General features: G+C 28.0%; 1 protein-coding gene across 4 annotated transcripts in view; it reads right to left on the bottom strand.

Moving 5' to 3' along the window:
• Positions 1-13,752, bottom strand: part of LOC100160584 (protein unc-13 homolog 4B) — a 55,538-nt gene that overhangs the window by 23,445 nt on the left and 18,341 nt on the right. For 2 of the 4 annotated variants that reach the window (XM_029489622.1, XM_003245817.4), the window contains exon 1: positions 4,837-5,097. The exons of the other annotated variants lie outside the window; for them this stretch is intronic. In XM_029489622.1, the coding sequence (XP_029345482.1) occupies positions 4,837-4,922 (86 nt within the window). In that variant the 5' untranslated portion in view covers positions 4,923-5,097. Of the gene's footprint in view, positions 1-4,836; positions 5,098-13,752 lie in introns of those variants that run through there. 4 annotated transcript variants of the gene reach the window in all.

Genomic DNA, 13,752 nt, shown 5'->3' with positions numbered 1-13,752 from the left:
TCTACAACCATGGTTATTACTACCTGGCGACATGACAACATAATATTATATTTTGTCATGAGCGTATACGTTTACATCAATAATCTAAAACCGTGGTTTACATTGTGCACGCATACAATCCTATTTCTACTGCTGCGTTATCGTCGTCGTAGTTGGTTTCTAATAAAAACACTATTTCAGATTTCGTAATTTCGTGTGGCGAATACCCACAAATAAATCCTGAGACTATTCGTTCGATTGATATAAATTCATCATGATTATCGAGTGATAAAATAATTACGTATTTGGAGGTATAAATTTTATAAATTTTATATTTAAGAATAAACAGAAGTTTTAGATAGTTTACATTTAAATGGTTAACCCTTACCTCCACAAAGTTTGGTTTTAAACTATTAAAGCAATAAGGTACTATCGTAATACTCTTGAGAAATTCAAATGTAATGTCCAATCTAATGAATGGTACAAGATTTATTGTACGAAATAATACGTACGACCATTCTTTAGACTTAGAATTCATAACTAGCGTATTTTATTGTCTAAAATTAATTTGACATTTTGACCCTGTCTGATTCTACTATTCCCTTTTCATTTACTAAACGTCAATTTCCGATAAGAATAGCTTTTGCTATAACAATAAACAAAGCACAGGGTCAAACATGTCCCAGAGTTAAAACTTTGAATAAATACAAATACAAATAATACCAAACAACAAAAAAGGTGGGCAAGCGGATGTCGCTCTGCTGTACAGTAGGTTACAAGTAGGTAATTGTAATGGATTGTGTTAAATTTGAATTCAATTATATAATATCATTGTAAAAGAAAACGATTCTGAGCGAAGACGGTCAGTCAGCCTATGATGTTACAAAGTATATTAAATGATATTATTGTGAATAAAGTAATTTATATATACTTAACCTATTTACGTGGTACCTTGTTTTAAATTTTCAATCCTTAGCTTTATAAGTTTAACATTTTTAAATTTATAGCTACAACATAATTATTAAATTTTAAATTTGATAAATTTCGTCAAAATTCGAACTTAAAATGCTTATAAAAAATTATGCATGTGTATTTTTAATATTTTTCAACTGCTATTGTAACAATATATCAGGAGCATTGTATTACATTTTGACGCATTTTTACCCAACAAAAAAACATTTTATTGGCAATTATAGGAAAAAAAACTAATAAAATATAAAACTGACAATGTCCGTAAACAGCTCAAAATATTTTCAAAATTGTATGGAGTATAGAAAATGAAAATACAAGCATTCAGTAAAATTTTCATGGATTTACAGTTATTCGTTTTTGAATTACAACAAAATAACAAAATCGCTACATGAGAAATCGAGCGAATATTCGATCTTGTAAAAAATGAACTTTACATGCTCATAAAAATTTAATTTGAATTGCTTGTAGTCATTTTTTTTTTTTGATAGAGACAAACTTATGATGAATCTTGTACTACAAATCTTATATTCAAAAAAAGAAAAATTTTTATCAATTTATCAGAATAATTTGAAAATGTTCGTGATTTTTACGTATTTTATCAAGATTTGAACTTTAAATGCATATAAAAAAAAATGGAACTAGATTTTTAATATTTTTCAAATGCCATTGTAACAATATATTAGGAGCTTTGTAATACATTTCCAAGCTTATTTACCCAACAAATATTAAGTATTTATATTCATAGAAAACAAAATAAACAAATTTGAAACTGAAAATGTCCGTAAACACTTCAAAACGAAACAAAATTTTTTGAAAATGTTTTCGTGTATAAAAATTCTAATATAAACAACCAGTAAAAATTAAACGTATTTATATACTGTCATTTGTTTTAGAGTTACAACGAAAACCAAAAAGCTTATAAAGAAATTCTATAACAATAATACACAAATTCATTGAAATTTTCATTTGTTTATCAATCTTTTGTTTGGTGTGAAATATTTGCAGTTTTTCCGTATGCAAATGTCTTGCGTATATCTATAAATATTATTAAAGCTGAAGAAAGTAAATTACTTTTTATTTTAAGCTTTTTCCTAAACATTAATGGCACATTATTATAACAATTTATATATTTTTTATATTTATTTATTTATATTATATAATTATTCAACAATCTTATTTATTTATTTTTTTTTGTTACTGTAACCCGACAGTGTCGGGTAATTCAGCTAGCACAATTTAATAGGTTGGTACAATATAAACAAAAATGTAATTATTATTTAATAATGTAGCCATCTACTCGTTTATTTTGGATATTTTAAATATCACAATTGTTATTTAGATTCAACAATACAAAAAGTATTGTCAAGTGATTGTGTCGAGTGACAGGAAAACTATTTGTAAAACATATTGTGTACAATACAATTGCAGCTATTCAGGGGTTACCAATCTACGGCCCTTGAAGCTTTTTGAGCCGTCTCACCAAGCTGTTTGATGTTTTGATTTTCATCGCCAAGATCGTAACGTTGTAATGTTTATTATATAATATTAGAGATTTTGTTGCGAGGAATTCAATCAATAAGTGAAATCATTCAATAAAAATAAAATAATGGTAAAATAATATTTTATCCTTCGAAAGATTAATGTGAGGTAAATAAAATAATAAAATTGTAATAGAATGATTCATCAGCTATCTTTTCAACCTCATTACATCGGTATGGCTCCCCTAACAATTTCGACTCGCAATGTAGAAATGCATCGCATATTGAGCTCGATTTAAAAAAAAATTGTTGAATACTCCTGGACTGCAGTCTGCAGTAAATCATTAATCTCTGGAAACAAAGCCGGATTAATAAAATGCCAGATTACTAATGACCAGCTGTTAATACAATTAGAACGATAAATGTATTGGTAATTATTATTAACGAGTTCCTTTATAGGAAATAATATATAATATTATATACAGTTACAAGAAAATACGCGACAAGACAATTAGTTTCTAAATTATTTAATATAATATGATATACCAATATTTTTGTTATTATTTAATCAACCATACTTTATGCACTTTCAAGTTGTAAACGTGACAAATAGTTTTAAAATTAATTTCAACGCACAATGTAAAATGTATAATAATTAAGACAACTTTAAGTCTATATAGCCTAATTAAGAAGTTACTTGTTAGTTGTTACTATATGTATTATTAAAATATATTAATGCACAGTAAAAACATATCTCATGTAGACTATAATCACTTTTTAATACACTTCAATTTAGTATGCATAAAGCTTACATATATAACCCAAGATTTTTGAAGGGGGGATACCAACAGTGGTAACACATTTTTTTTAATTATAAATTATTATATTAATATTATAATTGTATACTCAATACAACATATTACGTATGAATGGTAGTTAGTAGTTATACTGTTGTATGTTACCTACCTACATATATGATACGTCCAATTATATCATTAATTTTAATTTTTTATATAACTATAGTAAGTTACTACAATTATAATTGTACTATTTGGTTCAATTATCTAATTTTTGATTTTAGCTGCCCCTTCAGGAAAAAAATTAATCGTAATAAAAATATATATAGGTACAGGACATATTGTTATGTAAGAAACTCATTATTTCGAAAAATATTAATATTTTTAATAATATAAAAATAACACGAACTGTCACCGATTTAATTGATTGCTTAATAAAGTTTTACTACACTACACTACTACACTATAACGAAAAACAAGTCGATGATTTATTTATTATTATGAAACGAGATGAGCCCATTCCAAATGTTGACATTAATCTTACAGCTAAAGTACATAACATTTTAAATTATAAAAACAACAATATGGTGATGAACATTACACAATTGAAACTGGTTTAATCCCTCGATAGAAACGATGAATCCTCGTTTGCTAATCTCATAATTTATGTATATTAAAATATTATTTTGATATTTTGTGAAGTTACATAACACATTATTTTTAGAGTGGGGGGATGAGGCCATGGTGACGATTCCCTCCCTTTTTGTGTCCAATAACCACCCTTGACAACATAGATATTTGTAAATAATAATAAATATAAGTCAGCGTTTCTCAACCTGTGGTACACTTAAAACATCTCACTTTACAAAAAAAAAATAACGGAATGGATCATTATTCACATAAAATTGTATTTGGTTCATTTGTTATCTTTAATAATACCAATAAATAATTGTACATATTTTCTTTTCTTTTTATGCATTCAATGCTTATATTATTATCATCGTTTTGTAGACAGTTCCCAATAAAATAAAATTCCATGCATTTAAAATAACATAGGTATACATTTTTGATAAGCAAAAATTACATTATTTGGTCAAGTGGTACATGCAAATCTTCAAACTGTGTAGGTGGTACTCAGATTTTAAATGGTTGAGAACCACTTATAGGCTGATATAAGTATATTATGCAATGGATTGGTCCAACTGTAAGGCTAGGGAATTATAAATATTATAAACATCTAATGTTTTTTTTTTTTAATTAAACATTTTCAACTGTGTGGTCTGGGGATTGTGATATTTATATGGTAATAATATATTAATATTAATAAATTATAATGTCCTAGTTATAATAATATAATAGGTATAGTAAAGATACCAGCCCTAAGGCTTTAGCGATATCTAATAATAAACAAGTAAAAAATTAATTACACACTAATTTACGACTGGACAGCTATCCTTTACACTAACTAGCCACGGCCACGACGGATCACAGTGACTATACTACAATAATTATGATAATTATAAGACAAATCATTATTATTATTATTATTATTACTTATGCATAATTGATAACGTTTTTACGGATATTTAATTATAATGTATTATTATTACTGTATGTCCGGCGAAATACTCTGGGAGCTCAGTTTCCGCTGTAACCGAACATAAAACACTTTCCACATCGATTCTTCGTCCTCCATTTTTTTTATTATTATTGTTGTTGCTTTCGACTGTGGCCGTGACGCGAGTGCAGACGAAAGTTTTACACGAAACAGGCGAGGTAGCTATGGTAGGCAGATATCATATTATTATAGAGGCGCGCGCGTAACACCTAAGCACAACTTGGTGGCGACTGAACGGTATGCCGCGGTAACCGGTTGCCAATGAACCCAAACGCTCGGTAAGAATTTATTCATCATCACGTGACGACGACGATGATAATAATAATGATAATAATAATAAAAGATTTTATTTTAGAGGGGCCGACCTTCGCCGAAGAACGTGGCGGCGACGGCGGCAGCAACGATACTGTATCAGAACGCCCCGGGCAGTGGAGGGGAGGTGCAATGTTACGATTAGGGAGGGGGATAGATTTTTTTTGGGAGATTTGTTTTGTATCACATCGGTAGGTAACTTCAGTGCACACACACATGCGACGCGAACGTTCTAATTTAAGTTTGCGACGTGGGCTGCAGCCGAGCTAACATACGTACACTTCATACAATGTGTAAGGGAGTCTTATGCTTAATATGACATACCACTTTTTAATTTAAAAAACTTATAGGAAATAGTATTAGTTAACACATGAAACTTGGGCAGCATATTTGTATATATATTACACGAGTATTTCTGAAGTCTAAACGTACGTTTAATACAAACAAATAATTTTAATTCACTTTTTTAAAATGTACCTACTATGTCATTTTACCCGGAGTGTCGGACAAAATGACATAGGTACACCATTTGTATAAGCAACCATTGTGTACTTGGCAAAATGTTAAGTAAAATGTTAAATTTTTTATGTTATAAAATGTTTAGAATTTAATAGTTTAATGAATTTTTTTATTATAAATAACAAAACTTTAGAAATATATTTTAACATAATTAATATGAAAATAATATAATAATAAACACTGCTATGTTATTTTGCCTGATATCAAACAAGTTTTTTTCAAAGTTTTTACGGCAAAAGTATTATAATAAGCTTACTTATAAAAGAATTGTTGTATAGCTCGCCTTATTCTGTTCAACTTCGAATAAAAAAAAGTGGGTAAGTGGATGTTGCTCTGCTGTACAGTAGGTTACAAGTGGGGCACTGTAATGTATGGTGATACATATGTATACTGATATTATACTAAAGGTAATATTCATAGTTGATGCTTAAGAATAAGTATATTTCTTAAGCTATACTTATGACTCAAACGAGATTCATAAACTAGACTTCGGCTTAAGAAAAGAAAAATTATATATATAATACATAAATTAAGGTTGGTCGAGACCTACCGTAAGCATTGCTTTTAGTTATTATCACAAATTTGTATTTTTTAAATTATCAAAATTAGTTTAAGAAATATTTATTCTTAAGCATCGATTATAAACGGCTCTTAGTGTATTTATTGTGGATAAAGTAATTTATTTACCTATTAACGTGGAATCTTATTTAAAATTTTCAATACTTAGCTATTAAAATTTAACATTTTTTAAATTTATAACTACAACATAATTATTAAATTTTAAATTTGATAAATGTTGTCAAAATTCGAACTTTAAATGCTTACAAAAAAAAAATTGTGCATATGTTTTTTAATATTTTTCAACTACTATTGTAAAAATATACCAGGAGCCTTGCATTAAATTTTCACGCTTTTTTACCCAACAAATAAAGTTTTATTGACATTCATAGAAAAAAATACTAATAAAATTGGAAACAGAAAATATTCCTAAAAGTTCAAAACAAATCAAATATTTTGAAAATGTTATCGTGTATAGAAAATTCAAATATGAATGACCAGTGAAAATTTCATGTGTATACGTTCATTTTTTTTAGAGTTACACAAAAAACCAAAATCGATTTTGTGGAAAACCAATTTTGCGTAAAAATTCCAGTTTTTTTTTTAAATTTAAATTTTGTTTTTCACGGCGCTTTTGAAAACTAATGGAATTTTTAAATTTTGACCTCCCAATGCACCAACAATATTCACTTTCCCATCGAACAAGACACTGAAGTTGAAAATTAAAGCATTATTTCGACTACTTATCGTGTAAACCAAAAAACAAAAAACACACAGCATTGTAAAATCAATACATTCATCATTCCACTCAGAGTCTAAAAAATTTAAGGAACATTAAGTTTTATATTTTAAAAATGATTAAAAAAAAATTGTTGATATGACACAAAACATATTTTTGTTATAAAATTATCTTATAAGGTCAAAACTTGTGGTCACTGTATACAATCATATGTAGGAGGTTATATGTCACGTATTTAAAGCGAATCTGGTTCGTAAATATCAATAATTCTAATCAAATGTTATCAATATTACCCTATATGTCATATTAATAGCCAGTCTCCACTCTCCCTATAATATAGGTACTTTATTATTTATTATACGCGTACATTATTTTTAAATAATTTTGTAGGTAGATAGGTACATCTTATGAGTGTTACGATCTACATAGATGTGCAACTATAAAATGTTTATATACTTGTTTACCGGTAAAAGCAGTATAAATTCGAATGTATTTTGTACCAAGAAGAAGGTAAGAAAAATTGTAATCGACTAGACTAGACTGCAGGTGAAGGGTAGACTGCATAATAATATATACCTATATAGGTACAACGTATTTTTTTCCCTATATCGTCGCACACGGCCTCTAGCTGGTCAGTTATTCACTTATTTTCATTGTAGCTTACTACTAGATATTTTTGCTTTGCAAGGAATATCGAAGAATCCTACGTAATGAAATAACATGGCATGATGACAATTTATTATTTAATGTTTTAATGATACGCATTCTATAATTTACCCCGCCGATCATCAGTAACCAGTTCGTATTATTTATATACAGTGTGAAACAAGAAGACCTGACAAATCAAATAACATTTGTTCTAATCAATATTTTTAAATTTTTTTTTAATATAATATATTATATACAAAACCTTATTAAAACCCATTTGGACATACGGACTCCAACTATGGGGAAATGCAAAAAAGTCAAACCTAAATAAGAGACCAGCTTTTCAAAATATGATCTAATGAAAATTAGTAAATGCCCATCCATACATATCAAACCATACTCTACACATAAATTGCAACTTAAAAACAATTCATGACGAAGCTAAATGTTCCTATAGAAAATGTTATTACCGTCTATCTTCTTATTTAAATCCTCTCATCAAGAACTTATTATCCATCACAATCCTAGGAGGCCCCCCAAGGTGACTTAAACGTAAATGGTGTAGAGACTTATTACATAAAAAAAAACCATAAAATAAAAATACAAAGACCAAATCAAATCGAAAGTGTCACCATATGAGTGGCTTCTCTCCTCAAATTATGGAACTCATTTTCTATTTTATTTTATTTCTTAATCCACATATTATATCCATTAAAACCAGGATATAGATTGTATATTTACTACTAAAAATAAAAATTAAATAATTTGAAAAATATATTGAATATTGGCGTTTGCATTATACCTATGTATAATATAACATTTTTCATTTTTTAATACAAAATATCCAATTTCTAAGTATCTGGTTTTCAGACAAATTTTGATTTTAAATCATTTACCTATTTAAGTAATTTAGTTAAATTCTTATAATTGTTTAAAATGTCTAAATTTTTTGAAGTAAGGTTCATTCATTTGAGAAGTAATAATTTTTTAAAAAAATATTTATATTTTAATAAGTAGGTACTTATTCAAAAATTCTCGTAAAATATTTTTATAACTTTTTGAATTTTAAATGTTTTTTTTTATGACTAGTGATCAAAATTACTTAACAAAACTAATGAGATTTCAAAAAGTTGTAAAAAATAAACTAACTGACTTAAATAAATGTTACAATGAAATTTATTTCTAAAAACCAGATTTAATAATTTTTATTTTCAGAATTAAAAAATAATAAATATTATATTATACATATACGTGTAACGCAAGATTCAATACATGTATGTTATGTAAAAAAAAATTAAAAAATATTAATTAGAACAAAAGTAATTTAATTTTTCAGGTCTTCCTGCTACACCCGGTATACATATATATAGTATATTATGAAGCGAAAGATGATGACCAGACGATATTTCAACATACCATTTTATTTTATCATGGAATAATAAATATGTTTTGGGGTATAGTTAGAGAAAAATATTTAGTAGCGTGCTACATTGAGTTAGGAATTTAATTTAATTATTTTAATATGTTTTTATTGTTTATTTACGTTGATATGACAATAATCAAAGTAACTCAAAATTGGCGTCGCGAAAATCAGTTGAAATAAAGTTGCACCCAGCCCAAAAACATACCAATGTTAAAATATATTTTTTATTTTTATAATATGATACGACGAGTTCATAGTAATTGAATTAAGCAGTCGCGTTCGGTTTTTTATTACGTAGGTGATAGATAGGTACTTGTAATGTGACGTGCATAAATGCATAGTGCATACTCATTTAGGTACTATACCTATGTTTATTATTATATTATTATTAGTTATCACGTATTCACGCCATGTATAGAACATAAACGTGTTGCCCGTCACCACTTCGACTTCGCTAAGCTTTTAAATAAGGGGTGTCCAACCCACGGCTGACATAATTAAATATTATAAAGTTTTTCTTTCGTAGTTACCATAAGAAATTGTAGAATAATAGAAGCAATATATAATAGAAACTTCACAACAAGTGTTTCTATCTCTATTAAAAAGAAAGAGTTCACCGGAAAGTCACGCTATTTATAGCCATCGTGAGAAATTTTAGATTTTTATAAATTTTTTTTTTCTAACTATTCAATTTGATTATTTATACAAGTAGATGACACACCGTCTCCGCTCAGAATCGTTATTCGATGATTAATCATTGATTTCAAATATCCATTACAACGACATGCTCTATACAAATACTGTACAGCAGAGCGGTATACCCACTTGTCAATATCTATTTTTTTTTATAGTCCCATCGCTTCAACTTTTAACTCTTCACATATTTTCAGTCGCAGCCCTTCATGACTTGAACGGCCCGAAATTGTAGCGGCCCACAGAGTTTTACTCGGTAACTCGTTGGGCCAATCCGGCCTTGGCTAAGACATTACGCAATACAGACATGCGTGATGGACAGACGGTCAGACGGTCGTTTAGTGCTCAACAAATTTCATGTTTTGGGAAATGAAATTTAGTCGTTCGTGGAGTCAAAAGGAAAACCTACCATTGAGTTTGAAGATTAAAACTGGCTTATGGATTTTATTTGACATAACTACTCATTTAAATCAGTTTAACGTGCGTTAAGATCAAATCATTAGTAATATGTTTTAAACAGTATAACTGCCTTTGAACTGAAAATTAAATTATGGAAAAGTCAAGTTAAGGCGAATAATTTTATACATTTCACTGTGTTGGTCAAACACAATCTCAAGAATAGCAATAAATGTGCATCTTTATTGTTATTCATTTTAATCAACTATTGAATTTGAAAACCGTTTTAAAGATTTTCGTAAGAATAATGCAACATAAAAATATTTCTACTCATTATTCGGTATGATAAAATTATAAATTAAATGCATGTATCCCACAACAACTTCTACTCACATTATGTAGTGGCCCATTCATTAGGTAGGTACTTCTAAAGGTTGGAAACCCCTGTTTTAAATACTATGGCTTGTTAAAACAAACTTTTTACTCGACTATAGTTTAAAAAACTGCAAGAGAAGTAGTAACAGCTGATATATAAATATGGTATATACTTTGTTAAAATGTGACATTCCGATATAATATCTGTTTGCACAACATATTTTTTTACAACTACAACGCGCTATATAGCACATAAAAATATATAAGGAACAGGATTACACGTGTGTATACTAATATAAGTAAGTAAGTAGGTACCTACCGTAAAACCGGGTGAATATAAACACGCTTTTCAACTTCAAAAGCTTATAACTTTGGAATGGAAATAACAAAACAGCATATTAATACCTTAAAATGTGGGTCTTTAAACACACAATACAATCATTAAAATTAAAAAAACCGAAATTTTTAAAATAGATTTTATATTTATTTTTAAGTATGCTGTTTCTATTCATACTCATGTATGGGTGAATAGAAACAATCATATAAATTTAATATGATTTGTTATTCACCCTGTTCAATTGTGAATAGAAACACTTTTAAAAAATACAATATTATTTCAATATCATTTCAATTTTTTTTTTTTCTACATAATTTAATACAACAAAATGAATTCTTGAAAATATGCCAATAATAAACCAAGATATTGAATAGAAACAACATTTTATAAAAATTCACGATTTTCTTATCAATGTTTGACTATAATGGAGGAACAATAAAATAATAATTACATGCAAAAATGCAAATTAAACTTGACATTGTCACGATATTATTTCAATTGGATAGGTCATAATATGGAATACATGCAAAATATAATATGACATATGTATACATTTTATTGAATGTCTATTTAAATTAAAGGCACATGCAGTGCGTGTCGAGAAAGTGTAGAAACCCTAGTGGCTTATTATAACGTCATACGGGGGGATCACAGTATGTGTATAATAGGTAAGCACAACGACATTAATTGGAAAAATACAATTTAATTGAACAGATGACGTTAAAAATTACACACTCACCATAACTGCAGACAAATAATGGAAAAACATCTGGATCAATATGACAATGTGACAATAATTTAACAAAATATGTTATGCTAAGTCAACTATAACACGATTTGATGACTATATGGATTATAGACAATTTTGGTTAGGCATTTATACGGTAAAAATGTTCCAATTATATTTCACATACTATATTAATGAAAGTTTAAAAAATAGTTAGTGACAGCATAGGCGCAAATAGCGTTTGGGATTTTGGGGGGGGCTAAATCCTTACTTTGATAATATTGATTAAGCTTAAAACAAAACGTAGGAAATGTTTGGGGGGGTGGCTATGGACATTTTTGGGAGGGCTTAGCCCCTAAAGCCCCCCCCCTATTTGCGCCTATGAGTGACAGGTGGAATTCCCTATTTATATATAGGTACTGAGAGTGTCATCAGTTGTCGTTATATTTTTATAATTATTGTACTTAGTGCCCACGTATCATGTGAGATGCACTCCAACATTTAAGAGTTTCCTACCTTATATTATAATAATATTATATTCCCATGAATTTATATGTACCTACTTTATATTACAAGTATTCGCATCAATTTTTGGAGATATAAAACGTCCCCTGTCATTTATCACAAATGATTAAGTAAGATACTATAGATACTCCAAATATCAATATTCTAACCTGCCTATAAATTATATAATAAAACTGTAAAAGTACATCATTATAAGGTAAATATAGACATTTTTTCGAAAAACTTTAAGTTGTTGGAAATATTGTATTTGAGACAATATCAAGTTATCAATTTTGAAAGAATATAATTATATTATACTATTTTTATGTGAAAACATCTTATACGGCGTTCAGATGTTTCCGCTTGAGCAGTGAAAATTGTCGAGCGTTATCATTTTTGCATGACGCTCAATACCTATATTACATTATTAAAAGGAGAGGTGATTTTTATATCTCAAGCTCTACTAGTGTTTCCAATTTTTGAAAAACACCGAAAATTCTTTTACCACTAACAGTATAGTTCGGACGTCAACCTTGGAGGTAAGAGATCGGAATTCGTGCTGAGCAAATTTTCTATGGAGGTGATTTTTTTTTTAGTTCAATTTATTTGTCCCTTTTATATATATATATATATATATATATATATATGCGTATAAATATATACGTAGCGTACCTACCTATTATGTAAATATTTTATTCTATCAAAAGTTATCTCTTTGTGTTCTAAAAAATAAAATTTGAACAATTATAATTCTTCAAAATTTTTAATCCTATCTTACAAATAATATAAAAGCACGTGTTTTAAATTATGAATATTTACTTCGAATTCAACATGGTAAATCTATATTTCTGAGCTCATATATATGTTTTCACATCTTCCGATAGAGACACTTTCTGTTTTTTATTTATCTTTATCTTTAATTAAGATTTTTACTTTTTTGAACGATAGCTTACATTTTTACACGTAATAGTTGTATGTCTGGAGTCTGGAGCAGTGAAAGGGCAAGGTAGTATACCTTATAGCTGTATAAATTGCTAAGCTAAGAAACATGTAATCAATGTTATCATCATTGCCAGCAAATTGGGCTTTTTTCAAAAACCATTAAAAACTGGTTTTTTTGTCGAAAAAACGGGTATCGACGAATTGGGAATCGGTGAACTGGGAACAAACCGGTCTTAGAATGACCAAAGAAAAAAAACAATAAACATAAACTACTGTTTAGTAGGTACATAGTTGCTAATGTTTGTTCTTGAGATGAAGTTCCGAAGCTATAGTATTTTATCTAATAAAATTAGATCGAGATATTGAACTTCAGACTTCAGTTGAGCGAGGATAGTTTTGTGCAAATATTTTATATTATTTTCTAATAAAACGATTATCATTTTGCATAAAATGCATGTTGCTATTTTCAACATGATATGTAGTCAATGAGTGTCCATTAATCATTACTTGATTGATTAAATATCAACATTTTATTCTACATATTTTTGCATATTTCCAACGTTATTGTATGGTCTGAATATGTTTGCATATTTTAAGAAAAAAGCATACATACATACATCCAACGATAAAAAAGGTGTTAAAAGAAAAAAGGTAGTCACGTTTGTTGTTTATATATCAATTATTTTACGAACCAAAGAATTAAATTTGTCGTACTTACTAAAATGTTATTTATAC

The sequence above is a fragment of the Acyrthosiphon pisum genome, chromosome A2, assembly GCF_005508785.2.
Source record: "Acyrthosiphon pisum isolate AL4f chromosome A2, pea_aphid_22Mar2018_4r6ur, whole genome shotgun sequence".
Taxonomy (NCBI): domain Eukaryota; kingdom Metazoa; phylum Arthropoda; class Insecta; order Hemiptera; family Aphididae; genus Acyrthosiphon; species Acyrthosiphon pisum.
This window is presented reverse-complemented; position numbering and strand designations above follow the sequence as displayed.